Here is a 27,776-nt window from a genome sequence, read left to right as displayed (position 1 = left end):
CACCACTGGTTTGTTCTCTGTATTTGTGGGTCTGCTTCTTTTTTATTTTATTCACTAGTTCATTGTGTTTTTTAAGTTCCACATGTAAGTGATGGCTTTCCCTGGTGGCTCAGATGGTAAAAAAATCTGTCTGCAATGCTGGAGACCAAGCTTTGATCCCTGGGCTGGGGAGATCCGTGGGAGAAGGGAATGACAACCCACTCCAGTATTCTCGCCTGGAGAATTCCATGAGCAGAGGAGCCTGGTGGGCTATAGTCCATGGGGTTGCAAAGAGTCTGACATGACTGAGTGACTAACACTAACTAACTATAAGTGATATCATACAGTATTTCACAGAGCATAGTGCCCTCTAGGTTCATGCATGTTGCTCCAAATGACATTATTACATTCTTTCTTAGTGGCCATGTATCATTCCATTGTGTGTGTGTGTGTGTACACATGCACACATCCTTTTTACCCATTCATCTGTTGACGTACACTTAGGTTGCTTCTATTGGGGTGCATGTATCTTTTTGAATTAGTGTTTTTTGTTTTTCTTCAGATATATACCCAGAAGTTGCTGGGTCATACGAATCCTCCATAGTGGCTGCACCAATTTACATTTCCACCAACAGTGGACGAGGGTTCCCTTTTCTCCACGTCTCTGCCAGCATTTGTTCTTTGTGTTCTTTTTGATGACAGCCGTTCTGACCGGTTGTACACCAAATCTTGTAATGCAAGTGTTGGACATACAGCAAGGAGGCATCTGAAGCGTTGAGTCACTACATCAAAGCCTCAACATCAGCGAGTGGTTAATGAGCTTTTTCTGCTGTGTGTGATATTGTGCAAGAGTTTTCAAACACAGTTTTTAAAGTCTGGGCAATTTAGTTTGAATCATCTCAGATGTTACCCTAACTTTGGGACACAGTGATTGTGACAGCTGGTCCCTGCACAAGCGGGAACACAACAATGGCACAGAAATTATTCAAGAACAATTATACCCAAAGTCCTCATCATCTGATGTTTTCTCTCTATGGAGAGGATCTTTGGTTTGTTGCTTTCTCAGCTCTTGAGCCTGTTTCCTGTTTCACATTTGACAAATTATTTTCAGAGACAAATCATATCTGCAGTTTCTTGGGGGGAGCTTCAAGGGGGCCCAGATTTTTCCTGGATGAGTTATAGGGTGGTTGATGCAGAGATGATTGTCTTGTGAGGTTTCCATCAAGCCCCATCTCGCCACGGGCTCTTAGAAACAGCTGGTCTTCAGTAATCCTTACGAAAGAGCTTCACCCATTTTCTCTGGCATCATGGAATCTTTTTATTTAATTGGCAGTGCTAGGTGGACCTTGTTGATGCTGCTTCTCTGTTATCTCTACCAGTACCTTGTTTGTTTTAGTAGGTAAATAATATATGGGGAGTTTAAGGAAATGGTGGATGTTTCATTCACTTGGTAACGTAAATGAGGCTGTGAACAAGTCTCCTTTCAAAACTTCCAGAGTGTTTTTGGTCCTGCTTAGATCAGAACTATCTGGTTATATTTTATTGGCTTGATATAGCTTTTCAGGGAGGTAGACCTGGGTTCAAACCCCAGCTCCACCACTTTTAATCATATGACCTTGGGAAACTTGTTTAACCTCTTCATTTGTTCCTTCTTTTTTCCTTTCTTCATTCAGGAATAAAAAAATTTTTAAAATATAAGGAAAAATACAATTAATTCCTATATTCCTACCACTCAGAATTAACTATTTATAGTTGAATCTATTTTCTTTTAGTCATTTCCCCCTCATGCTTAGTAAAAAAAAATTTTACCCTGATAACATATGGGTATCCTCTCCCTTTACTCCCCACTTCTTGGGGAATAGTGCTTACCTTGTTGGGTTAAAATGAGATAAGAGAACTAAAGCAGCTAGCCTAGTGCCTGAGCCATAGCAGACAGCTGGTACATGGTAGTTGTTATTTATTTTTCTCCTCCCATCCTTCTCTCTTTGTGCATCTCCATTAGAAACTTTAGTCCTCGAAAACTGACAAGCCTCCAAAAATGATTTTTTTCACAAACTCTTTCCCCTTCTAGGGTGTATTTGCAGCCCCAAACTAGAGGAATTGATATCAATACATGTGGGAATGGATAGAATGCACCAAACAACTTATTTATATTGCAAATAATTAAAATACATTGAAAGGCCAGGACTTGCTGGTGAATGATGGATTACATTTGGGAAACCCTTTAAAACAAAATGATTGAACCAAATTTTAGATAACTGCATGCATAATTTTAAAAGCTGTGATATTGCAGGAATAGAAAGATTGAGATGAAAATTGCTTATTTAAACTCTGTTGAGGAAGATTGGTTTCTTCCTCACAAGGCAAGAGGCTTTTGGGTAATTAATACTAGGGCTTTATATAATTTATGAAGAGCAGAGGAAGATTAGCTTGTTTGCACTGAAGTGAATTCTCTCCAAGTTGGGATCGATCCCTGGGTTGGGAAGATCCCCTGGAGAAGGGAAAGGCTACCCACTCCAGTATTCTGGCCTGGAGAATTCCATGGACTGTATAGCCATGGGGTTGCAAAGAGTTGGACACAACTGAGCGACTTTCACTTTCACTTAGACTGGTTTTGCGCTGAAATCTCTAGACCCAAATGCAAGGTAACGTAATTAAAGAGCAAAGACACTCAACTGACCAGGAGGCATCATTTGTTCTCTCCAACAATGTTGATGTAAAAACTTCCAAGATGTCTTTCCTTAAAAAAATTCTAAGTGCCTTTAATATTGTGTGCTAATGATACAATAAGTCATTTATAAAGAACTTACTCTGAGTCAGACTGTACCATAAGTGCTTTCCTTGTATTATTTGATCCTTAGAATAACTGTTTTGAAATACATTGTTTCCCATTTTATGGGTGAGGAGATTGAGATAATTAACCCACCCAAGTTTATGTAGTTACTGAATGTTGGAGCCAGGTTTCGATCCAAGTAGCTGGTTCCAGAGTCTGATTTTAGCTACTATACTATCCTGGAGGTTCCCCAGTAGCTCAGGAGGTGAAGTATCCACCTGCACTGCGGGAGATCTTGGTTTGATCCCTGGGTTGGGAAGATCCCCTGGAAGAGGGCATGGCAACCCACTCTAGTATTCTTGCCTGGAGAATCCCATGGACAGAGGACTGCCACTATAGCTAGAATTTAGGAGTGTGTTACCTGATGAAAGTGAAAGTCACTCAGTTGTGTCCGACTCTTTGAGACCCCATGGACTGTGGCCCACCAGGCTCCTCTGTCCATGGAATTTTCCAGGCAAAAATACTGGAGTGGGTAGCTATTTAGCAGCAGCAGCTATTCCCTTCTCCAGGGGATCTTCCTGACCCAGGGATCAAACCCAGGTCTTCTGCATTACAGGAGAATTTTTTACTATCTGAGCCACCGGGGATGAGTAGAGCACATATGTGATATTTGAGCATCACATATATTTTGGAAACTTGTCAGGGAGACTAAGAATAGTGATTATGGATTTTTTTGGATACATGGCATAAATGTCAGTCAAAATAACTGTTCATAAACACATCTGCTTATTTCTCTTGTAATTGAATAAAAAGTCCTCCACCCCTGCTTTTTTTTTTTTTTTTTTAAGGAGTGAAAATGTCTGGCTGTCTTCTTGACATGAGTTTATGGTGTTATTCATTGTTCGTGGTCTTGTACTGAGTGTCAGATGTGCATGAGCCCCATGCTGCCTGCAGGCAGGGGAGGGGAGAGATCCAACAATGAAGAAGTCTTAGTCGCTGTGCTCAGTGTAATTTATGATCTACTGAGAAGCCTGTAAATAATTCAAGGGCCTGGATGAATCAGGTGTGGGGGTGGGAGAAGTGTGGCGTCTGAAATATAGGCAGTTACCATTTAAAAATGTTCAGTCAGCAGGATCCCAACCTGATATTCTTTGTGTCACAGATGCAATTAAAAAAATTTACTGAGTTCTTACTGTGTTTTAGGCCTCGTGTTAGAAAAGCATTTTGAACTTTCCTAAAAGAGACTGTGGTACTTATTTTCAAGCATTAGGAAGGTTTAAAGTTTAGAGAAGCCAGAGGTAACTTTACTTAGACATAATCTATTCCCTCCTTTGGATCTGGTGTATCTGATTGATGCTGGCATTAGGCCAGAGTGCGTACCGCGATGTGACACTCTGCGGCAAGCTGGGACTAAAGGCAGTGGTAATTAAAGGTGCCAGCGCTGCTATATTAAGTACATGAGTATCCTAGGCCACACCTGTATTGCTTCTAGAAGAGAAGAGCACTTGGGAAGTATATTTAGTAAAAGTGTCTGCTTCCTTAAGAGTTTTTCTCTGTTATCAAAACTTTACATTGACTTGCAAAAGTAGAACACATAGATGACTATTTTAAGATGACACGGGTGAATTCCTGTGTCTGTGGAGGTAAAGATAAAAGTGAGTATCAGTCATCAGACTTGTTACCCTTTAAAATGCTGAGTCCTATATTGACTGACATACAATAAAACTCCTCTTACCCCCGAGTCTCTGTCACCTGTATAATTCAGGAGACATGTGTTTTCATTTTAATGTAATTCCTAATGTGATTTTCAGTTCCTTTCTAATACCTGTCCTGGACTCTCAGACAATGAGAATAAAAATATAAAGACAATGTAAGATTTTTTGTAAATACATAAAAATTCAGTTTGTTCAGGCTCCTCTTTTTAAGTCAAGAGAATATAATGACACATTTAAAAAATATCCTTCATGAGGATTGAAGCCTCATTAAGCCTCTTTTTTGCTTAAATGTCAGTTTACCTAAAACTATAATAATCCAAGCTATATGCTCTAAGCATTACAGTTGGTCAGAATTATGTTGGATGGAGGAATTCTTAGAGAGTAATAGACTTGAATATCCATTCAGTTGGTCTCAGAGAATCATAGTGTTGGAAGCTGTCTTACTGGTGATAATAGTTGAACCTCATCTCATTTTAAGTGTCCTTTCACAGCACTCCTTACTGCTGGACATGCCGTCTTTGCCTGGAAACTCCAAAGAAAGGGCATTTATGGTCTCCTGAGGCTACGATCTACTACAGTTAGAGTGTCCTTAAGTTGTGATGTGTGCCCCATTTAGCGGTTCTGATTTTGCACTTTGACGTGAACATGAATATACAGCCAATATTCCTCCCCCTGAGTGAGGGTATGAGGGTAGGAACGCTAAAGGGGAGCATCTGGTGAAGACCTCAAGGGGGTGTTCTAGCCAGCTAGACTTTCCCTTAGGTCAGGTCCTGGGCCTCTGTTGCACAGACTTCTGGGTAGACTGTGAACAGGGCTATTTTATTTAACCTTTATTTTGTATAGTTATCAACAAACACTGAGGACACCCCAGTGCAAAGGTGTTGAGTGACTGCTTTGCATCACTCCAGTGTTAGAGTCTTGACTTTCATTATGCGACCCCATTCTCACAATTACTCGAGTTAAGTATCGTTAATTCCAAAGAGGAGAAACTGAAACCCAGAAATTAAGCAAGTTGCCCAAGGACATAGAACTAGTAAGTATGGGCAGTGGCATTCTAATCTTGGTCTCTCTCCTGTATCATCAGGATCTTCCTTTTTATTTTATTTTTTATTAAATTTATTGATTTTTAATTGAAGGATTAATTGCTTTACAGAATTGTGTTGGTTTCTGCCAAACATCAACATGAGCCAGCCATAGGTATACATATGTCCCCTCCCTCAGGACCTTTCTGACCCACCACGTTGCCTCCTGGAGGCCTTACGGGTGCAGCTTTCATGGGTTTCCTCATCTGTTCACATGCTCTGTATCTTCTCTTCTGAATGAATCCAGCTGGGAAGTCTAAGTTTCCCAGGCCAGCTAAGTCAACATTCATATTAATTCAGCTCTCTCTCCTCTTTTTGCTACCTCTGTAGCATTACCATCAAAGTTAAGCATGTTGTTTTTAAAGCATATTATTTCCTTTTTTCCTCTCTAGGAACATATATTTCTAAGCCAAACTAATACACATCAATAGGTATGGGAAACCTCTCCTTTCATATCCCTCAACTGGATCAAAAAGAATCTCAGAATAGTTTGGTGTAAAGGTTGGGAAATCTTAGGTAAGTAGTCAGTTGTGACCAGGTTGAACCACGATTTCATCTTCTAAAGTGATTGGCCTCAGTTCTACTCTTGATGTACAAATAAAAGGCTGAATATCACAATTATGAGAAGAGCAGAGATAAGCTTTGTTCTTAGCCTGCTTTCAGGTGAAATTTAATATTCAATAAAATGAAGCCCTGGGAAAACACTGGAATATGTTTGATACTTAGGAGGAGTAGAGATAATGGTATCCCTCCAAGTACTTGCATAGTAATTAATTAATTTTTAATTGAATTATAGGAGATGTATAATATTATATAAGTTACAGATGTACAATATAGTGGTTCACAATTTTTAAAGGTTATATTCCACTTATATTTATTATATTTGCTATAATCATGCTCCCTGACTTTGCACTATACTATAAGGCTACAGCAACCAAAACAGTATGGTGCTGGGAAAACTGGGCATGTAAAAAAATGAAATTAAAACACCCTATACATTGTCTAACATCATATACAAAAATACAATGGATTGAAGACCTAAATGTGAGACTGGATACCATCAAACTCCTAGGGGAACACATAGGCAGAACACTCTTTGACGAAAATAAGAGCAATATATTTTATTTTGCAAAGTATTTGAAATGAACCTTTCACACTGTCCTGTTACTACCTGCTTTGTCTGTCCCTCAGTGAATTTAAGCTTCTTGAAAGTAGAGAACATACTGAATTCAAACTTTTATTTCCCAGAGGCCGTAGCACCATGCCTTTCCCACAGCAATTGAGGAATAACTTTTCACTAATGAATGAATGAATTACAGAAATTAAAGATGTCTTGTATGGTCAGCATAAACCTTCCTTGAGTGGTGTTGAATCAATTTCCGTTATGATTGTTTTTTAAAAATTATTTATTTATTTTTGACTGCACTAGATCTTCACTGCTCTGCGTGGGCTTTCTCTAGGTGTGGTGGGTGGGGGCCACTCTCTGTTGCGGAGCATGGGCTTCTCATTGCAGTGGCTTCTCCTGTTGTGGAGCAGGGACTCTAGGCACGTGGGTTTCAGTAGCTGCGGCACACGGACTCGGTAGTTGTGGCCCACAGGCCCAGCCACTCCATGACGTTCAGGATCCTCCTGGACCAGGGATCGAACCCGTGTCTCCTGCCTTGGCAGGTGGACTCCCAACCACTGGACCACCGAGGAAGTCCCTCAATTCCCATTCTTTTGAGGCAAGAAAATACTTTTCTAGAAAATAGAAAATCTTGGGTTAGCTATGCATCTGAAGTTATGTGGACCTGGCTGCAGGGATTTACGTGTATTTCCAGGATGATACTCTGAAATAGGGCTTCACTCCGGCTAGGAAGTAAGTTTTTATATTAGATAAGTTTTGAATTTGAAACTTTCTGGTTTGTAAATAAAACTGGTTATCCTTGGGGACTTCCCTGCTGGCCCAGTGGTTAAGACTCTGAGCTCCCAATGCAGGGGGCCCAGGTTTGATCCCTGGTCAGGGAACTAGATCCCACATGCTGCAACTAAGACCTGGTGCAGCCAAATAAATGAATAAATATTAAAACAAAACAAAACACAAAAAAAACTGGTTATCCTTAAAATACTTCTTCCAAGATATTTGAGCATGCTTGGGGGAGATGTTAGGTGTGGTTTTGTTTTTGAAAATATCTGATTAAAAGCATGATTCTGAGAAAGCATAAGCAGGGACCATTGGGACGTAGAAGGGTGCTGAGTGTGATTTGGTGTTGAAATTGCAAAGCCTCTCTGTTCCATGTGCAACAGAATTCTATCTCTGAGATAAACAAAATAGAAGAGCTACACCTAATTGTCTTCAAGGATACCTGTATTTAAGTAGACACACATGTTTTATGACTAAGAGAAACCATTCAAGAAGAAAACAAAATGGTCCAGTATATCATGTGATGTGTCAGATAATTGTAAGGTTCTTCCCTTCCTCTCTGTCTCGCTCATGAAGGAAAATGGTTATGACGATGTCTCCATGAGCTCATGGTTGTGTGGGCTTCTTCCTGGGTAATGAGTTGAAGGAACTATTTATTAAGGACCTACTTTTAGTTAGGTCTGAGGAGAGAACTTATGGGCCTGGTCACAGTTTACTGTCCCTTTAGGAGATACGACTTTTCCTATGTTAGGAGTTGCTCATGAACCTGCAGAAATTGTGGGCAGAGCAGAGAGAGGAGCCTTCATGCCACCAGCGTGTGTATGTCTGTGTGTGTATATGTGCGCGCGCGCGCTCAGTAGTGTCTGACTCTTTGTGACCCCATGAACTGTAGCCCGCCAGGCTCCTCTGTCCATGCGATTTCCCAGGTAAAAATACTGGAGGGGGTTGCCATTTCCTACTCCTGGGGATCTTCCTGACCTAGGAATCGAGCCTGCATCTCCTGCATTGGTAGGTGGATTCTTCACCACTGCGCCACCTGGGGAGCCCATGCCGCCAGACCACCACCCTTTTCGTTAGCACAAATGCAAAGACGTACCAGACTTCCCAGGTGGCTCAGTGGTAAAGAATCTGCCTGCAACACAGGAGACGTGGGTTGGCTCCCTGGGTCGGGAAGATCCTCTGGAGAAGGAAAGGGCAACCCACTCCAGTATTCTTACCTAGGAAATCTCATAGTCAGAGATGCCTGGCGGGCTACAGTCCACGGGGTCACAAAAGGGTCAGACACAACTTAGGAACCAAAGAACAGCAACAGGAGACACACACTCTCCCGCCTGATGGAGGACAGCACTGGGCCCGATGTCTGGTACAGCTCTTCTAACTCTCAAACACTTGTGAGCTTGGGCACAGCTGCCAGAGAGAAGTGAAGCCGGGAGGATGAGTTCATGCCACCTCCCCAGGGTGGGTCAACTCCTGTGCTTTCTGTCTCTCCGCTTCAGGTTTTCAGAGCCTTTTCTCTTGGTAATTGTCACTACTTGCTCTGTTCAATCCCCAAAGATAAACACATAGGCCCTTTATCTTTTAAGATTTACCTGTTAAAAATAGCAGCATTAGGGAATCACAGAAACCCCGGACCTGATTCCCTCCTGGAAGCCCCGGGGGACTTGGCTTTTATTTCTTAAAAATGTTGTACTTGCCTTTCCTGCTAACTTGTCTCCTTTCTCCGTTAAAGGAGTCATCTGCTCTCAAGAAAGCTTCCACTGCCAGCATGTAGGCCTGGAGATGCACAACCTGCTAAATGATCCCTACTTCCTTGTTTTGGTCTGGAGCTTGCATCTCTGGGGATGTACTATGGGTATTGAACTCTGAGACATTCAGAGTATTTCCTCAAGCGCTCATTTTCTTTGGCAAGCCAGTAACGGATTCTCATCCAACGTGACGTTTTTAGTTTTCCTAAATTCAGCTTAAATCATAAGTGCTCTGGACTATGCCAAAGGCTGATTTGCCCAAACGTGAATTCACAGATATTATTTGATTAGGAAAAATCACTCAGTTAGTGAAGATTGATGGTAAGTTGGGTTTGGGTGGAAGTCTCACTAGCTAAGATCCTCCAGCTTAGTTCATGCTCGCATTGTTTCCTCTACGAGTTGACTTCAGATGACATCTTTATCTTTTGCTTTTGGAAAACAATATTCCAGACACGAATAAGAAACTATGAGTCATACAATAAATATAATGCTAGGGTTGTGTGGTGACTGTTTTTAGAGCATTGTATTTTAGTGTTTAATTATCTGTTTGCTACAAAAGTTGGCAGTCTTGGCTTTCCTCTCCCATGTAAACAAAATAATATTATTTAATTCCTTCATTATGTATTGCTTTAATAGTAGAAACTCTTAAATTTTTTTTGTGTGTGTCAACTTCTATGTAGTTTAGAATGAGAGATTTTCAAGAAAGTTTTTTTTTAGAGTCAATTTTTCCTTGTAATCTAAGTGCAGTAAGATTTTGATCTTGAAGGTAAACAAGCCCCTGTCACTCACAGTAAGAAAAATGCTGTAACTGAAGAATTTCAGAGGCAAACCTTTTTGTCAGCCATGACATATCTGGGTGAGCTGGCAGTCTGAGGTCTATACTCAAGCTTCGGCTGCCTAGAGATATGATTTCTTCAATTCACTGAGAGTTGAGTGAACTCAGGGATATTGACTGCTGTTAACTGGTCAGTGTGGCCTCTCCTCGGTGGCAAAGTGTCTACATGGAGCCAAATGCAGTCAAAAGTTTGTTTGGTGAGCGTGTCTGAGTCCAAGGGTGTGGGGTGGTCTGAGTGGTGGATGTCAGCAGGGCCTCGATGTCCTCCCCTCTAGCTGGAGGCAGTGTTGTGGAGCAGCGTCCATTTCTCTTCCTCTTGGCTGGTGAGGCTGTCTTTCCTGCTGGCCCAGTGCTAAAACCTGAGCGTGAGTAGCCTTTCATGTTAAAAGAGGACATAAACCCTCTGTGGTTTGAGCAAATGAGACTTCTGGAAAGCCAGACCCAGTGTCCACTTCCCAGCTGGATTTTCTTTCTCCTTCCAGTTTTCTGCCTTTAACTATGGGTGTTCAATACCATCTTCACCCAGGGGTTTGTGTTGCCCTGTAAAAAAATTGGCTAACGTCCAACATCAGATGGGCTTCCCCGGTGGCTCAGTGGTAAGGAATTTGCCCGCAGTGCAGGAGGCACAGGTTCAGTCCCTGGGCTTGGAAGATCCTCTGGAGAAGGAAATGGCAACCCACTGCAGTATGCTTGCCTGGAGAATCCCATGGACAGAGGAGCCTGGCAGGCCACAGTCCATGGGGTTGCAGGGAGTCAGACACGACTGAGGCTCTGAGCACGCATAGTTGATTTACAGTGTTGTGCTAGTTTCTGGTGTAGAGCAAAGTAATTCACTTACACATACATATATATACTTTTCATATGGTTTTTCATTATAGTTTATTATAGAATGTTGAATATAGTTCCCCGTGCTATGCAGATGTACCTTGTGGTTTACCTATTTTATATACAGTGGTTGGTATTTGTTAGTCCTAAGCTCCCCGTTTATCCCTCTTCCACCCCCCGTCTCTTTTGGAAACTGTTAAGTCTGTTTTCTGTATCTGTGAGTCTGTTTCTGTTTTGTAAATAAGTGTCGTGGTTTGGATCCCTCGTATTAGTGATACCATATGGTATTTGTCTTTTTCTGACTTCCTTCCCTTGTGGCCCAGCTGGTAAAGAATCTGCCTGCAATGCGGGAGACCTGGGTTTGACCCCTGGGTTGGGAAGATCCCCTGGAGAAGGGAAAGGCTACCCACTCCAGTATTCTGGCCTGGAGAATTCCATGGACTGTATAGTCCATGGGGTCACAAAGAGTCGGACATGACTGAGCGACTTACTTCACTTCACTTCTGACCTTCTTCACTTAGTATGATGATATCTAGGTCCATCTATATTGCTGTAAAAGAATGTTATTTCTTTCTTTCTTATGGCTGAGTAGTATTCCACTGTGTATATATACCATGTCTTTCTTTATCCATTCATCTGTCCATTAGCAACCATTGTTTTTGATGCTCAAAATGTTCCAAATAGGCCAACAGTATCCTGTTGGTGTGACTTTCATGTCTTTTTGACATGACTCAGTCTTGAAGCACCTCCTTTCTTCCTTTGTTCATCAAGATGTTTCTAAAGGAACCCTGGTTCCTTTTAGTGGGGAAGGAGTTTTAGAGACCAAATTCTGGATGCTAGGGTTATTCAGTGATGCTGGGTGGCTCTTAGTTCTAAATCTATTCAGTGGCTTTGTATATATTTTTGAAAAGATAAAAGATGAGTTCATACATTATTTCCATTTAAGATATACTGTTGCAGGATTTAAAAACAATTTCTCTGATTACGCACTTTTATTTTTTGTTACATTGAAAACACCTTGGTTCCTTTTGACATTAACATTATTTAGGTTATTCTATAGTGTACATAAGAATTAAAAAAAACAATATTTTTAATAACAATAATGCTACAGAATGACATTTAAGATTTTTTTGTAGTTCTATTTGCTCTTAAAAGGTATACCATCATTCTACAACCATAATACTATACTCTAAAAGCAACTTATTTTTTTCTGTGTTCTGCCATCAAAAGGATATTGCGTTAGGTTCATGTGTTTCTATTCATTTGTAAATTTTAGAGTTTTCTTTTTGTTTGATTTATTAATATTATTACTATAATGAGCTAATAATGCTATTAATAAACGTTAATAATATTAATCTTATTCCAGAGTCCAAACTACATAAGGTACATCCAGAGAAATATGTTTTCTATTTCTCTTCTACATTGTTCTCTTCCATATAAATACTCTTTAGTTTTTTTAATCCATCTCTTGTGCCTTTTCTAAATATACATATACAAATATCTTCGTATTTCCCTCCACATCCTTTCCTTTCTTATGACTCATTCACCTTTATGATTAATATCCATTGGAGAATGTCGGAATGCCCTAGTTTATGAATGACTTAAAAACAGCAGTAATTATCGCTAGTAGTTCTGATTACTGAAGTCTCTGGCTGGAGAGAAAAAACGTGCTTTTAAGTGGAACAGTTTTATTTTTAATTCCACTCTTCCAAAAGAAACAGCCATTATTATAATATTATATATTTAATTAACATACAACATATAAATAATATAAATACTATTAATAATGATAATACTTCTAACGTGCGTCCCATGCCCCTCTAAGATGCCAGGAAAGAGTTTATTTAACACGATTTGGGATGAAGCTGGTGTTTCACCATCCACCAGCCACTCGCTGGTGTTCTGCACCTGAGATTTGCTCCCTTTAGTGCTCCCTCCAGCGTCTCAGATCTTGGGAGAAGCACGGAGACCTCTGTCACTGCTCCTGGTCTCGGGACGCCGCTGCTCATCCGCCCGCGCGCGCTGGGGGTGCTCCGCGGCTCCCGCACGCAGGTGCCGGGAGCCTGCCAGGCGCTGGGGAGCTCAGGCTGCCCCGCCTGCGCGTGGTGATGCCGGGATTGGGGGCGGGAGCGCCGCCTCCGTCTCCCAGCACTCGATCGCTCCCGCCCTCCTCCCCGCCCCAAGCCCTCTCTAAGCCTCAGCCTGGCTGGCTCCGCACTGCAGATGCCTGCCGGCCGCCCCACTCTCGGCGGCGCCCACGGTGCTCCGCGAGTCCGTCGATCCCCGAGCATTCTCGCTGCTTCCCAGGGACTCTCGACTAAGCGATCTCACCAAGCCCCCGGCGCGCGCCAAGCCGCTACGGCGGCGGAGCGGCGGGAACCCCGGCGGAGCGCGGGATCCCAGGGCGCTCTCGGATGCGGCAGGACAAGCTGACCGGCTCCCTGAGACGTGGAGGGAGATGCCTGAAGCGGCAGGGCGGCGGCGGCGGCGGCGGCGGCGGCGTGGGCACCATCCTGAGCAATGTGCTCAAGAAGCGCAGCTGCATTTCTCGGACCGCGCCCCGGCTGCTCTGCACCTTGGAGCCGGGTGAGGACCCGGGGCAGCAGAGGGGAGCACCGCAGAGTCGCGTGGCGCCCCCGGCGCTGGTGCCGCAGCTGGGACTCCGCTAGGCCCGGGAGCACCCGCCGCTGGGCGCAGGCGGGGCCGGGTCGGCCTGGGAGGGAAAAGCGAGGCCCCAGGCCTGGCCGGGGCAGCGGCCTCCCTAGGCGCGGAGGAGGCTGCTCCCGCCCGCAGCCCGCGCGCCCCCGCCCCGCGGCCGTGAGTGGTCCAGCCCTGGCTTGTTCCCCGAGCTGCCGGCTGGTGCGCCCGGCTGCCTGGGCTGTGAGAGGCCGTGCAACCAATTGTGCTTCGGACTCACAAGAAGCCACACCTTAAAGGAGGTGTGGGAGGCGGAGAAAGGCACAGGTTTGATACTTGGGGTCGGAGGGAAAGGTAGGGACCGCGAAGGAAAAAAAATCGAGTGCATTTTCTTGAGCGTCCCTGCTTCGTGTGTGCCGGGATCATATCACCAGGAGCCTCCGGGTGGAGAGCAGGCAGGAAATACTCCTGCAAAGTAGAGATCCTTTCTGGAGGTAAAGACCGAGTGAGCTGCCTGTGTTAGGCTAGGCCCTTTCTGCTGTCAGCCTGTGTTTACACATCCCTGCATCTCCAGGCTGCAGAACTCCTCGCCTGCTCCATCACCCGGCATTCCTCCCCGGGGGTTTTATGAGCCCAGCCCTAGCGTGCTCAGGCCCCTGGGCATAAGGCTTCGTGGTTAGGAGTGGCCGCAGAGGGAGCCGGCTTGCCCGGACCCGTGCTTAGCACCCACTTGTCCCCAGGGTGGCACCAGCTGGCTTCCAGGGGGTTTGTCCTCTCCTGAGCCCCCTCCTCCCTCCACTCCGTCTCCTTGCGCCTTGGGGGACCTGCTATCCCGAGGCTGCAGAGGGAATCAAGGCCCTGAGCCCCAAAGGGTGGAACGCGTCACTGCCTTTCCGAACCTCGTGGTTTCTTTGTTTTTCTCCCCAAGGAAGTGTCTAGTTACAGAGACTATAGTAGTTATTCACAGTCTTTCTTTAGCCTTAAAGAAAAAAAAAACTCCTTCCCACGTTAAAAGTGTTTTGTGTTCCTGAATCCGGAATATCCAGTGATTAACAGATGAAACACAAACCTTCTCCCCTTCCTTATTCAGTTAGAAGAAAAGAGGTAGAAATGACCTGATTTCAGCTTTTGCATGCAGGCGGCGAATGATCAATTCCAGTGAAATCCTGTGACTCATTTTTGATCGTGAGAAAATAGTTGTGGTTCTGACTAACCCCAGCCGGGTGTCAGCTCAGCAAGGCGATTGGCACGATGCCCAGCAGGTACTTCTGATAAAGTCAAGGGAACATATTCGGTCATACATGCAGGGAATCCAAGGATTTTAGATCGATTGAGATAAGAGCATGGGACCGAATTTCCTGGTCTTTGTTATGTTATAAAGCAAACGTCATTACTAAAACGCGCTTCCATTCAGCACCCTGCATCTGGACAGCAACCTCACCAAGAGGTTTTATCTTGTCTTAAAATCGTGGCCCCAGCTGGAGGCACTCTTATCGCCCGTTGTATCAGTGCACACTGAGGCAAGACTTCATTTAAATCATCTCAGAGTAATGAGAATCCATCAAGATACATAATATACTTTCAAAGAAGAAAGTCTTATCTATCTAAACCGTGTATGCTTTTGGCTGGGAAGCTCTGAAAAGAATTATCAGGGCGCTGATTATAAAGCTTGACTTTAGAAATCTAGGACCAAACTCTTGAATACACAGTACTCTTCTAGGACTCCAAGAAGGGCATCTTCATACTGTCATGGGCTTGGGTAAATCAGACACATCTCTTTTCAGCTTCTTGTCTCCATATATGCTTTAAAAAAGACATATCTACTTTATCATTATAATTTTACAAATTCTGAAGTATCTTCCTATCTACATACCAGATTCTAAAGAAAGATTGTTCCCTAAGTAGTGGAAGTTGTGGAGAGGTTTCAGTATGCTTAATCTACCATTCAACATCTTAAAAGCAAAAATGTCATCATAAATGACAATTGTAAATTGTAAAACAATGCTACTGACAATTTTTGGTGTATCTTGGTCCTTGAATTATTAAGTTTAAAGTGGGCTTAAAATGTCATTTTGAAATTATAAAAAAAGAATACCTAGCATTTTCAGATTTGTTTACATTATTTTTGATGTAATTTAAGTGGGAATAAAAATTGTCATGTAATTTCATCTCAATAATAAAAAAGTCCAATATGAATATTGCATATAGCCTTTATACATTTTCCTCTTTATTTGCTTCTCTTCTGTAGATTTGAGATTTGAGTCAAAGAAGTTTATCTAAGGTTGTAGATAACTTGCAACTGGGGTTCAGTTCTATTCTTAGCTTGTAATCTAAATATACAAACATACCTTTAATGAATAAGTCTATCATGACAATTTTAAAATATGGATTATTCCACAAGTGGGAAGGCAATGACATTATTTTTTATACCTTTTGATATTTCACTGAATTTTCCTTAATAGAATTAGCCAATGCAACTGTCCTAAAAAACAAATTCTGTAAGTAAAGAAATCTCTTCCCATGTTTCATAAATGTTAATTATACTGTACTAAGTGATTTACAGTTAATCATTGCAACAACTAACTGAGATAGGCTTTATCCTCATTTTAAGCATGGAGAATTGAAACTCAGGTTAAATACTTTGTTTGACTGTAGGAACTAAAGCTGAGTGGAAGTCTGTGTGACTGCCAGCCCATGTGTCACTTTTTGTGTTTGCACCACTCTATGGATAAGTTCCATTTTATTACCACAGGATGTTTTTCTATTTTAATAATTAATATTCTTTTCCTTTTAACAAAATTGACAATTAACAAGATTGTAATCTAGTAAAAAAATGAGTGTTTTAAAAATTTTATGATGACCCAGTAGTATAAGGTTAATTTTTACTTTTATTTTTGATATAGTGTATTTTCTCCCTAGATAACTGCTATTTATGTCTTTTTATTTTAGGAGTTGACACAAAGTTGAAGTTCACTCTTGAGCCATCTTTAGGTCAAAATGGCTTTCAGCAGGTAATTTTATTTTTAGTTTCAAAAATACCTTTATTTGGGGGCAACGACAAGGTACCCTGAGATATATTCTCAAAGCGGGAAGATCAGCATGTGCTTGGATATGCATGAGATGAGTCAGGTTTTAAAATTATGGATGAAATAGCTTGCGAAGCTATAAGTGGCCTGGATTTATACTTGCAGTGAAAAATTTTGTACTTTCTTTTAATGGTTCAAGTGTGGGAAAAAAATTTGAAAACCAACTGCTGTTGTTCTGAATCTGTAACACACATTTTGATTTCTCAGCCAGAGCTTCCCAACCCTTGTGTGCATGGGTTGCAAGTAGATAACAGGTGTGTTAAGGGGGCCTCAGTGGAGGAGCTTGGGGCAGTCATTTCCCTTAGACCAGACATAGCTGGCTGAAGGAAGCTCGGAGTGTTTACCCCAGTGTTCTGTATAAATATTATCATATTCTACAAATGTCAAGATGGAGAAATGGTTGAAAAGTGCTTAACCAGGTCAGTATTATCACTTTGATAGTGTTTCTTCTTTATTTCTAGTGGTACGATGCTCTAAAGGCAGTGGCCAGACTATCGACAGGAATACCAAAGGAATGGAGGAGAAAGGTGAGGAGGATTTGTATGACTAAAATGCAAAGGGACCATCACTCTGGCTCTCTTTAAAGTGTCTGGAATGTCAAAAAGAATATTCTAGATTTAGCAATTTGAAATCTGTCCCTCTTCATTATTCGTTAATTCAATAAGTATTTATGGATTATTCTGTGCCAGGTACTTTCTGTAGGTACTGGGGATACAGCAGTGGGAAAAAACCCCAACAGGCCAAAATTTTTACCCTTGTAGAGTTTATTATGAATATAATATAAAGTATTTCAGATGATGCTAAGTGCCAAACATAAAAATAAAGCAAAGAAAGAAGTAAGGAGAGTGTAGGGAAATGGAGATAAGGAGGTAGCATTTTAAACAGCTAGGTAACATTTGAATAGGGCCCTTAAAGAAGTGAGCAGGTGGCCATGTAGCCGCCTTGTGGAAAGGACTCCAAACAGAAAACACGCTCAGGTGGGAGCATCTCAGGAGTATCCAAGCAGAAGTAAGAGGCCAGGGTGGCTGAAGCCCAGTGGACAAAGGGGAAAACAGTGTGTGTGTGGGGGGCTCACAGTGGTAACGTGGTGACCTTAGGGGAATGGCAGATCTTGTGGGACCTTACAGGCCGTAGGAGGACTTTTGCCCAGTGTGAGATGAGAAAGCACTGGAAAGTTTTGAACTGGGGGATAACATGGTAGACTTATATTTTAAATGGACCATTCTGACTGCTAGCTTGAGAATGTGTGGGACAAGGGCAACAGCAGAGAGAAAGAGCAGTGGGAAACTTGCAGTAATTCAGGCAAGAGATGGATCAGGGTTTTGGTAGTGGAGATGGAGAGAAGGGATAAGATTCTAGATGTATTTTGAAGGCTGAGTTGACTTGAATTCCTGCCAGATTGAATATAAAGTGTAAGAGCAATGTCATCAAAAACTTCAGGATTGACTTGAGCTTCTGAAAGGGTAGAGTTACTATTTTCCCAGAGGGGACAAGCATGTGTATGTGTGTATCTATGTAGTTGGGGGTGACGGTTGGTTAGATGATTGGTTTTGGATATGTTAAGGTTATGATAGCTGTTAGATATCTAAATTGAAGATATCGAGTGTATATTTGCACATACGATTGTGATGCTTAGGAGAGAGGTCTGGCTAGAGATATTAATCAGTGTTAGTTCTCAGTTATGTTCAAAAGTCAACACTGGACTATGGATAGTTGTTGACCTGTTGATAGCCAAAATGTCAGCTATTTATTTGTAAACCTAGTTTCTCCCCCCTTTAAAATATTTTTATTGAAGTATAGTTGATTTACAATGTTGTATTAATTTCCACTGTACAGCAGAGTGATGTGATTCAGTTATATATTTCTTCTTCATATTCTTTTCCACTATGGTTTATCAGGGAATATTGAGTTGCCCTTCTCTAGAATAATGAATATAGTTCCCTGTGCTACACAGTAGGACCTTGTTTATCCATTCTACATATAATAGTTTGCATCTGCTAATCCCAAACTTCTTATCCGTCCTTGCCCCTGCCCCATTTGGCAACCACAATTCCCCTTTCTCTTTTAAAACTTAATTTTTATTATATATTGGAGTATAGTTGATTTACAATGCTGTATTAGCTTCATGTGTAGAGCAAAGGGATTCAGCTGTACATAAACACACATCCGTTCCGTTGCAGACTCTCTTTCCATGTAGATCCGCCGCAGACTGTGCGCAGAGTTCCCTGTGCTGTGTAGTAAGCCCTTGTTGCTTGTCTGTTTTATATATAGTGCTGTGTACATGTTAAGCCCCACATTTCCCCCTCGGTAACCCTAAGTTTGCTTTCAAAGCCTGTGAACCTCTTTTGTAAATAAACTTGTTTGTATTATAAGCTAATCTTAATACTCCTAGGATTTGAACATTGAGGGTTCTTCAAAGTGCACATGAAAAATGGCATTATGAAGCAACTTTTCTGGATAAGGTCATGAAAGGAGTCAAGGTATCCAGTGATTCCTTTAAAAAATTATTCTTTATGGGAACCCATCTATCAGTTTTCTTGTGTGTGTTAGAGAAGGATGGTTCAAATGCAGAGGCGAAACAGGCCCATTCTCCATGGAGCTGCAAAGAGTCGGACATGACTGAGCGCACACACATGTGTGTGTATGTGCAGACACATACACAAACAAAAACACACTCCACCTCCCTCTCTCTCCATGGGTGACCAAGGAGCTGTTGCCCAAGCGTAGAGAGTAATCCGGAGCCTAGTATAACACGCTTGTAAGATACTTTGGAATAGGAAATGGCTACCCACTCCAATAAACAATAGAATGGGAAAGACTAGAGATCTCTTTAAGAAAATAGAGATACCAAGGGAACTTTTCATGCAAAGATGGACACAATAAAGGACAGAAATGGTATGGACCTAACAGAAGCAGAAAATGATAAGAAGAGGTGGCAAGAATACACAGAAGAACTGTACAAAAAAGATCTTCACGGCCCAGATAATCACAATGGTGTGATCACTCACCTAGAGCCAGACATCCTGGAATGTGAAGTCAAGTGGGCCTTAGGAAGCATCACTACGAACAAAGCTAGTGGAGGTGATGGAATTCCAGTTGGGCTATTTCAAATCCTAAAAGATGATGCTGTGAAAGTGCTCCACTCAATATACCAGCACATTTGGAAAACTCAGCAGTGGCCACAGAAAAGGTCAGGTTTCATTCTAATCCCAAAGAAGGCAATGCCAAAGAATGCTCAAACTACCACACAATTGCACTCATCTCACACGCTGGTAAAGTAATGCTTAAAATTCTCCAATCCAGGCTTCAACAGTATGGGAACTGTGAACTTCCAGATGTTAAAGCTGGTTTCATTTTTTTATTTATTTTTTATTTTTTTACAAGCTGGTTTTAGAAAAGGCAGAGGAACCAGAGATCAAATTGCCAACATCTGCTGAATCATTGAAAAAGCAAGAGAATTCCAGAAAAACATCTGCTTTATTGACTATGCCAAAGCCTTTGACTTTGTGGATCACAGCAAACTGTGGAAAATTCTGAAAGAGATGGGAATACCAGACCACCTGACCTGCCTCTTGAGAAACCTGTATGCAGGTCAGGAAGCAACAGTTAGAACTGGACATGGAACAACAGACTGGTCCCAAATGGGGAAAGGAGAGCATCAAGGTTGTATATTGTCACCCTGCTTATTTAACTTATATGCAGAGTACATCATGAGAAATGTTGGGCTGGAGGAAGCACAAGCTGGAATCAAGTTTGCCGGTTGAAATATCAATAACCTCAGATATGCAGATGACACCACCCTATGGCAGAAAGTGAAGAAGAACTAAAGAGCCTCTTGATGAAAGTGAAAGAGGAGAGTGAAGAAGTTGGCTTAAAACTCAACAATCAGAAAACTAAGATCATGGCATTTGGTTCCATCACCTCATGGCAAATAGATGGGGAAACAGTGGAAACAGTGACAGACTTTATTTTGCGGGGCTCCAAAATCACTGCAGATGGTGACTGCAGCCATGAAATTAAAAGATGCTTGCTCCTTGGAAGAAAAGCTATGACCAACCTAGACAGCATATTAAAAAGCAGAGACATTACTTTGCCAACAAAGGTCCGTCTAGTCAAAGCTATAGTTTTTCCTGTAGTCATGTATGGATGTGAGAATTGGGCTATAAAGAAAGCTGAGCGCCGAAGAATTGATGCTTTTGAACTATGGTGTTGGAGAAGACTCTTGTGAGTCCTTTGGACTGCAAGGAGATCCAGCCAGTCCATCCTAAAGGAAATCCATCCTGAATATTCTTTGGAAGGACTGATGCAGAAGCTCCAATACTTGCGTCACCTCATGTGAAGAACTGACTCATTTGAAAAGATCCTGATGCTGGGAAAGATTGAAGGTAGGAGGAGAAGGGGATGACAGAGGATGAAATAGTTGGATGCCATTACCGACTCAACAAACATGAGTTTGAGTGAGCTCCAGGATTTGGTGATAGACAGGGTGGCCTTGGGTGCTGCAGTCCATGGGGTCACAAAGAGTCACACAAGACTGAGTGACTGAACTGAACTGAATCCACTCCAGTAATCTTGCATGGAAAATCCTATGGACAGAGGAGGCTTGCAGGCTACAGATTATGGGGTTTCAAAAGAGTCAAGCGTTACTGAGAAACTAAACAACAACAGCAAAGATAATCTAGCTATTCTACTAGTACTGAAATAAAATTTGATATGTTTTTGTTTTCTTAACCATATCTTTAATGGCTGGATTGTTACTTGGCACATAGTAGGAACTCAATAAATATTAATTGAAAGAATAAATAAAAGTCTGTAATTGGTACAATTTAGTGCAGCAGAGTTTTCAATGAGGTTCTTAGTTTTCTACGTGTGGGCTATATCTCTTCTAATAACAGTTTTCATCTTCTTGGATGCAATCAGTATTGCCTAATAAAGAAAGATGATATTATGCATTTTACTTTAGCATTCTTCTTTATTACTATTTTAGGTTTGGTTGACCTTGGCAGATCATTATTTGCACAGTATAGCCATTGACTGGGACAAAACCATGCGTTTCACTTTCAATGAGAGGAGTAATCCTGATGATGATTCGATGGGAATTCAGATAGTTAAGGTAATGCCTCTGAGTTTGGCTTATTGTTTTAACTTGGAAGATTTCTAAGAACCAGATGCGTCCTGAACAGAGGATCAAGCCTTATGGTTTGAATGTCTGTGTATTTCCTGCTATTAATGTCATTAGTTAACAGCTTTTTAAAATGGGGAATTTGTCGATCCCTTGTCTGTGTACATCTGCATGTTGCTAGTAAGAAGAAAATGTTTCCATTCAACTTCCATTCAACATTAATATTCAACTTATTTTGCTTACATGATAGGAAATTGAATTTCCTTTTTTGTTTAGCATGGGTCAGTGCTTTTAACTGGATTTTTACATCAAAGTCACTGAGAAATTTAGTTAAGCCTATTTCATATTAGAATAATTGGGCATTTATTAGGATTTTGATAATTTCTTAACTGTCATTTTATGAAGATAGTTAAATTGACTGATGGGTTTACTTTGCACCAGATGGTTGAATGTTCAGGCCAGCTGTGGAGGCAGTTGAGGTTCACCTACCTGGATTATTACGGTTGATTAGACCCTGGCACCAAAAGCCAAGGATATTGATTTGATTTAATTCCATTATTATTCTCTTGCATAAGCCTTTAGGGCATGCTTTTTATTTTATATGAGTACATTACCTGTGATGCTAAGCTGAGGTTTTAAAAGGAAAGTTGTTTCATGTAGAGTTTGGTCACCAGAAGTTGGCTAATGTTTTGACAGATTTGAAAATATTTTTTTTCAGGAGCAAGTACTAACTAAAAAGAGCTATATTTTGATCTTACTTGTTGTGTTTCAGACAAGTTTCAAAAAAATGAAATTTTATACTGTAATATGCTTGAAAAGCCCCTGCATTATGCACATTTGAGCTGTTTGTTTGGAATTTCAGTATGTGTTCCCTAGAGATGAAGTATTCCATATTTGAAATACTTTCTTTCTATTTAAGTGGTGAGTTAAGGCAATGGATGTTTTGTAAGAATCATGTTATTAAGAGAATCTTTTTTTCTCGTTGAAATGAATATGTCACTAAAATGAGTATGTCCTGAAAATCATAGTCTCTGTTTGATAATTATAGGTATTGCCTTCATTATATATTAAAGCACAACAAATGTTTCTGTCCTTTTATACATATTTATAAAACAAATTGGACAGAATGATTTTTCTGTGTCTTTTTTGGTACTGGTTGCATTTTGCTCCTGAATACTATTTGGAGTTTTGATAGATAAATATTTATATATATATATATCTTTTTTTTGGTAGAAAGAAACAATGTCGGCATCTATCATACATGTGTTGAAATGACTTGTTTTATTTGAGATGTATCATTAAAATAAACTGTCAATTTATTTGAAAGCCTAATGTTATATTCGTTAATTCTGAGGGTCTTTTTGTGTTAACTCTGGCAATACTTTTGGTAGAAAATTTGCCTGACTGAAATTCCCCTCAAAAATGCCTCAGCATATTAGAAAACTAAAAGATACACGCTTTAGTCCATGTGTATAAGTTGCTTATATATTTTAAAAACTAAAATCCATTTTGATAATCTGACTTAATGCCGAGACAAAGAAAAAATGAAAGTATTTTTTTCTTTTAGAGAGAGCGTAAGGAGTTATTTTAAAAGTACTGTTTTCCCTCTCGTTTGAGGATCTTCACCGCACGGGCTGCAGCTCGTACTGCGGGCAGGAGGCCGAGCAGGACAGGGTCGTGCTGAAGCGCGTCCTTCTGGCCTACGCCCGATGGAACAAGAACGTCGGCTATTGCCAAGGCTTTAACATCCTGGCTGCACTGATTCTGGAAGTAGTGGAAGGCAATGAAGGCGATGCTCTGAAAGTGAGTATCAGACTCTGAAGAAGGCACCTGAAATTCTTCAGGGAGGGAAATACTGGAACTGTGGTTTCTCTTCCCTGATGCCCCACCTCCTTCCAAAGTATTTACTGTATCTTTCTGATTATCCATGATTCCCCCAGGCTAAAGCCTGGTCACAGGACAAACCTCTGTAGCTGCCAAGTTTGAGGAGAATGATTATGTTTTTAGCTCCCTTATGAGACATATAAGGACATATGTGTGTGTGTGTGTGTGTGTGTGTGTGTGTGTGTTAGTCGGTTAGTTGTGTCCGACTCTCTGCAACCCGCTCCTCTGTCCACGGGATTCTCCAGACAAGAATACTGGAGTGGGTTGCCATTTCCGTCTCAAGGAGAGAGAGAGACACACACACACACACACACACACACACACCTTTGTGAGGGTGAGGGAACAGATCTTTCTCTCTCTCTGTGCAGCATGTGGGATCTTACTTCCCCAACCAGGCATTGAATCCACGCTCCCTGTGTTGGGAGCTCGGAGTCTTTACACTGGACCACCAGAGAAATCCCTGGGGCATCATATTTTTAAACCAAGTTCAGTACTACTTATATTGATGACCCAGTGCTGCATAGCAAACCCGTTGCTTCAAACAGCAAATGTGTATGACCTCCCAGTTTCTCTGAGTCAGGAATCTGGACACAGCTTAGCTGGCTCAGAGTCGCATGATCGTGGCATTCAAACTCTCGGCTAGGGCTTCAGTCTCCCCCGAAGGCTCAGTTGAGTGGAGGAGCACTGGCTTCCAAGTTCATTCGCGTGATCCTTGGGAAGGTTTCACTCCCCACAGTCTGCTGGACTGAGGGCCTCGGTTTTCTGCTGGATGTTGTTCTCTGCTCCCGGGGCCTTTCCATTGTACTGCATGGTGGCTGGCATTCCTTAGAGTGGGAAAGAGAGTAAAAGAGAACAGGTCAGAGGAGACTATGTCACAGATCTGCAGCCTGGTGTTAGAAGTGACATTCCATCATTTTTGCCATGTTTTATTTTTTAAAATTTATTTCTAATTGGAGAATAATTGCTTTCCAGTGACGTGTTGGTTTCTGCCGTACATGGGTCAGCATAAGCATACACACGTCCCCTTCTCCTTGCACCCCCTTCCCACCTCCCACCCCACCCACCCCTCCAGGTTGGCAGACAGCACCAGGTGGAGCTGCCTGGTCACTCAGAAACTTCTGCCATGTTTTATTTATTAGAAGCCAGTCGCTAGGTCTAGCTCCTGTTTAAGGGGCAGGGCTTATACAAGAGTGTGACTACCAGCAGGTGTAGATTCTGGGGGGTCATGCTCTAAATTGCCTTATTTGTTATACTTAATTCTGGCTGGTTCTTCCTTTTTTTTTTTTGATGTTGACCATTTTTGAAGTTTTTATTGAATTTGTTACAGTATTGCTTCTGTTTTATGTTTTGTTTTGTTTTGTTTTGGCCCCAAGGCATATGGGATCTTAGCTCCCCCACTAGGCATTGAGCCTGCACCTCTTGCATTGGAAGGTGAAGTCTTAACCACTGGACAACCAGGGAAGTCCCTGGTTGGATCTTCTTAACAGGTTGCTTTCATATCTGGGGTGAGGTGTGAAGGAAATAGGCTGCAAGTGGATGTCTGCTGAAAGGTTATGAAATTGAATGATATGGCTGATCTTTTAATCTTTGATGTCTAAGCCCTTTTTTTAGTAAAAAAAAAAATTTCTGGAAACATTTTGAGATGGGACGTTAGTAAGTTATTCAGTGAGTCACCACACAAAGTCTTTATGAGAAATGAAGGCGTTCAGGTGTTGAGGATGGCCACTGCCTTATTTGCGTGGGGTGATATAGGGTTACTAATTTGTATTTTAACCCTGAAACTGTTGTTGATTGCAGTGTTGTGTGATGGGTGGGATAAATACTTAGTCTTTGTATTCAAGGTCCCGCTCCTCCCAATTCTGTTTAGTTATAGTGCATACCTTAGTGATCAATAACGCTGAAGAAGCTGAAGTTGAACAGTTCTATGAAGACCTACAAGGCCTCCTAACACTAACACCCAAAAAAGATGTCTTTTTCATTATAGGGGACTGGAATGCAAAAGTAGGAAGTCAAGAAACACTTGGAGTAACAGGCAAATTTGGCCTTGGAGTACAGAATGAAGCAGTGCCAAGGTTAATAGAGCTTTGCCAAGAGAATGCACTGGTCATAGCAACCACCCTCTTCCAACAACACAAGAGAAGACTCTACACATGGACATCACCAGATGGCCAACACTGAAATCAGATTGATTATATTCTTTGCAGCCAAAGGTGAAGAAGCTCTATACAGTCAGCAAAAACAAGACTGGGAGCTGACTGTGGCTCAGACCATGAACTCCTTATTGGCAAATTCAGACTGAAATTGAAGAAAGTGGAGGAAACCACTAGACCATTCAGGAATGACCTAAATCAAATCCCTTATGATTATACAGTGAAAGTGACAAATAGATTCAAGGGATTAGATCTGATAGACAGAGTGCCTGAAGAACTATGGATGGAGGTTCGTGACATTGTACAGGAGGCAGGAATCAAGACCATCCCCAAGAAAAAGAAATGCAAAAAAGCAAAATGGCTGTCTGAGGAGGCCTTACAAATAGCTATGAAAAGAAGGGAAGCAAAAAGCAAAGGAGAAAAGGAAAGATATACCCATCTGAATGCAGAGTTCCAAAGAATAGCAAGGAGAGATAAGAAAGCCTTCCTCAATGATCAATGCAAAGAAATAGAGGAAAATAACAGAATGGGAAAGACTAGAGATCTCTTCAAGAAAATTAGAGATACCAAGGGAACATTTCATGAAAAGATGGGATCGATAAAGGACAGAAATGGTAGGAACCTAACAGAAGCAGAAGATACTAAGAAGAGGTGGCAAGAATACACAGAAGAACTACACAAAAAAGATCTTCATGACCCAGATAATCACAATGGTGTGATCCCTCACCTAGAGCCAGATACCCTGGAATGTGAAGTCAAGTGGGCCTTAGGAAGCATCACTATGAACAAAGCTAGTGGAGGTGATGGAATTCCAGTTGGGCTATTTCAAATCCTGAAAGATGATGCTGTGAAAGTGCTGCACTCAATATGCCAGCAAATTTGGAAGACTCAGCAGTTGCCACAGGACTGGAAAAGGTCACTTTTCATTCCAATTCCAAAGAACGGCAATGCCAAAGAATGCTCAAACTACTGCACAATTGCACTCATCTCACACGCTGGTAAAGTAATGCTCAAAATTCTCCAAGCCAGATTTCAGCAATACATGAACCGTGAACTTCCAGATGTTCAAGCTGGTTTTAGAAAAGGCAGAGGAGCCAGAGATTAAATTGCCAACATCCGATAGATCATCGAAAAAGCAAGAGAGTTTCAGAAAAACATCTATTTCTGCTTTATTGACTATGCCAAAGCCTTTGACTGTGTGGATCACAATAAACTGTGGAAAATTCTGAAAGAGATGGGAATACCAGACCACCTGACCTGCCTCTTGAGAAACCTGTATGCAGGTCAGGAAGCAACAGTTAGAACTGGACATGGAACAACAGACTGGTTCCAAATAGGAAAAGGAGCACGTCAAGGCTGTATGTTGTCACCCTGCCTATTTAACTTATATGCAGAGTACATCATGAGAAACGCTGGGCTGGAAGAAGCACAAGCTGGAATCAAGATTGCCAGGAGAAATATCAATAACCTCAGATATGCAGATGACATCACCCTATGGCAGAAAGCGAAGAAGAACTAAAGAGCCTCTTGATGAATCTGAAAGAGGAGAGTGAAGAAGTTGGCTTAAAACTCAACAATCAGAAAACTATGATCATGGCATCTGGTCCCATCACTTCATGGCAAATAGATGGGGAAACAGTGGACACAGTAACTGACTTTATTTTTGGGGGCTCCAAAGTCACTGCAGATGGTGATTGCAGCCATGAAGTTAAAAGATGCTTACTCCTTGGAAGGACAGTTATGACCAACCTAGACAGCATATTAAAAAGCGGAGACATTACTTTGCCAACAAAGGTCTGTCTAGTCAAGGCTATGGTTTTTCCAGTGGTCATGTATGGATGTAAGAGTTGGATTTTAAAGACAGCTGAGCACCAAAGAATTGATGCTTTTGAACTGTGGTGTTGGAACAGGCTCTTGCAAGTCCCTTGGACTGCAGGGAAATCCAACCAGTCCATCCTAAAGGAGATCAGTCTTGGGTGTACATTGGAAGGACTGATGCTGAAGCTGAAACTTTGGCCACCTGATGTGAAGAGCTGACTC

The 27,776-nt window shown here is 41.7% G+C and overlaps 1 protein-coding gene across 4 annotated transcripts in view; it reads left to right on the top strand.

Annotated features, from left to right (window-relative positions):
• TBC1D30 (TBC1 domain family member 30) overlaps positions 1-27,776 on the top strand; it is a 104,154-nt gene that overhangs the window by 43,406 nt on the left and 32,972 nt on the right. For 3 of the 4 annotated variants that reach the window (XM_065934706.1, XM_065934705.1, XM_065934704.1), the window contains 4 exons: positions 16,444-16,505; positions 17,042-17,107; positions 21,568-21,693; positions 23,320-23,505. In XM_065934706.1, the coding sequence (XP_065790778.1) occupies positions 16,444-16,505; positions 17,042-17,107; positions 21,568-21,693; positions 23,320-23,505 (440 nt within the window). Of the gene's footprint in view, positions 1-13,077; positions 13,444-16,443; positions 16,506-17,041; positions 17,108-21,567; positions 21,694-23,319; positions 23,506-27,776 lie in introns of those variants that run through there. The other variant, XM_065934707.1, reaches the window with a different exon arrangement.

This window comes from Muntiacus reevesi, chromosome 4 (assembly GCF_963930625.1).
Source record: "Muntiacus reevesi chromosome 4, mMunRee1.1, whole genome shotgun sequence".
In the NCBI taxonomy this organism is placed as follows: domain Eukaryota; kingdom Metazoa; phylum Chordata; class Mammalia; order Artiodactyla; family Cervidae; genus Muntiacus; species Muntiacus reevesi.
The sequence above is the reverse complement of the archived record's forward strand: the minus strand, read 5'-3'. Positions and strand labels throughout refer to the sequence as shown.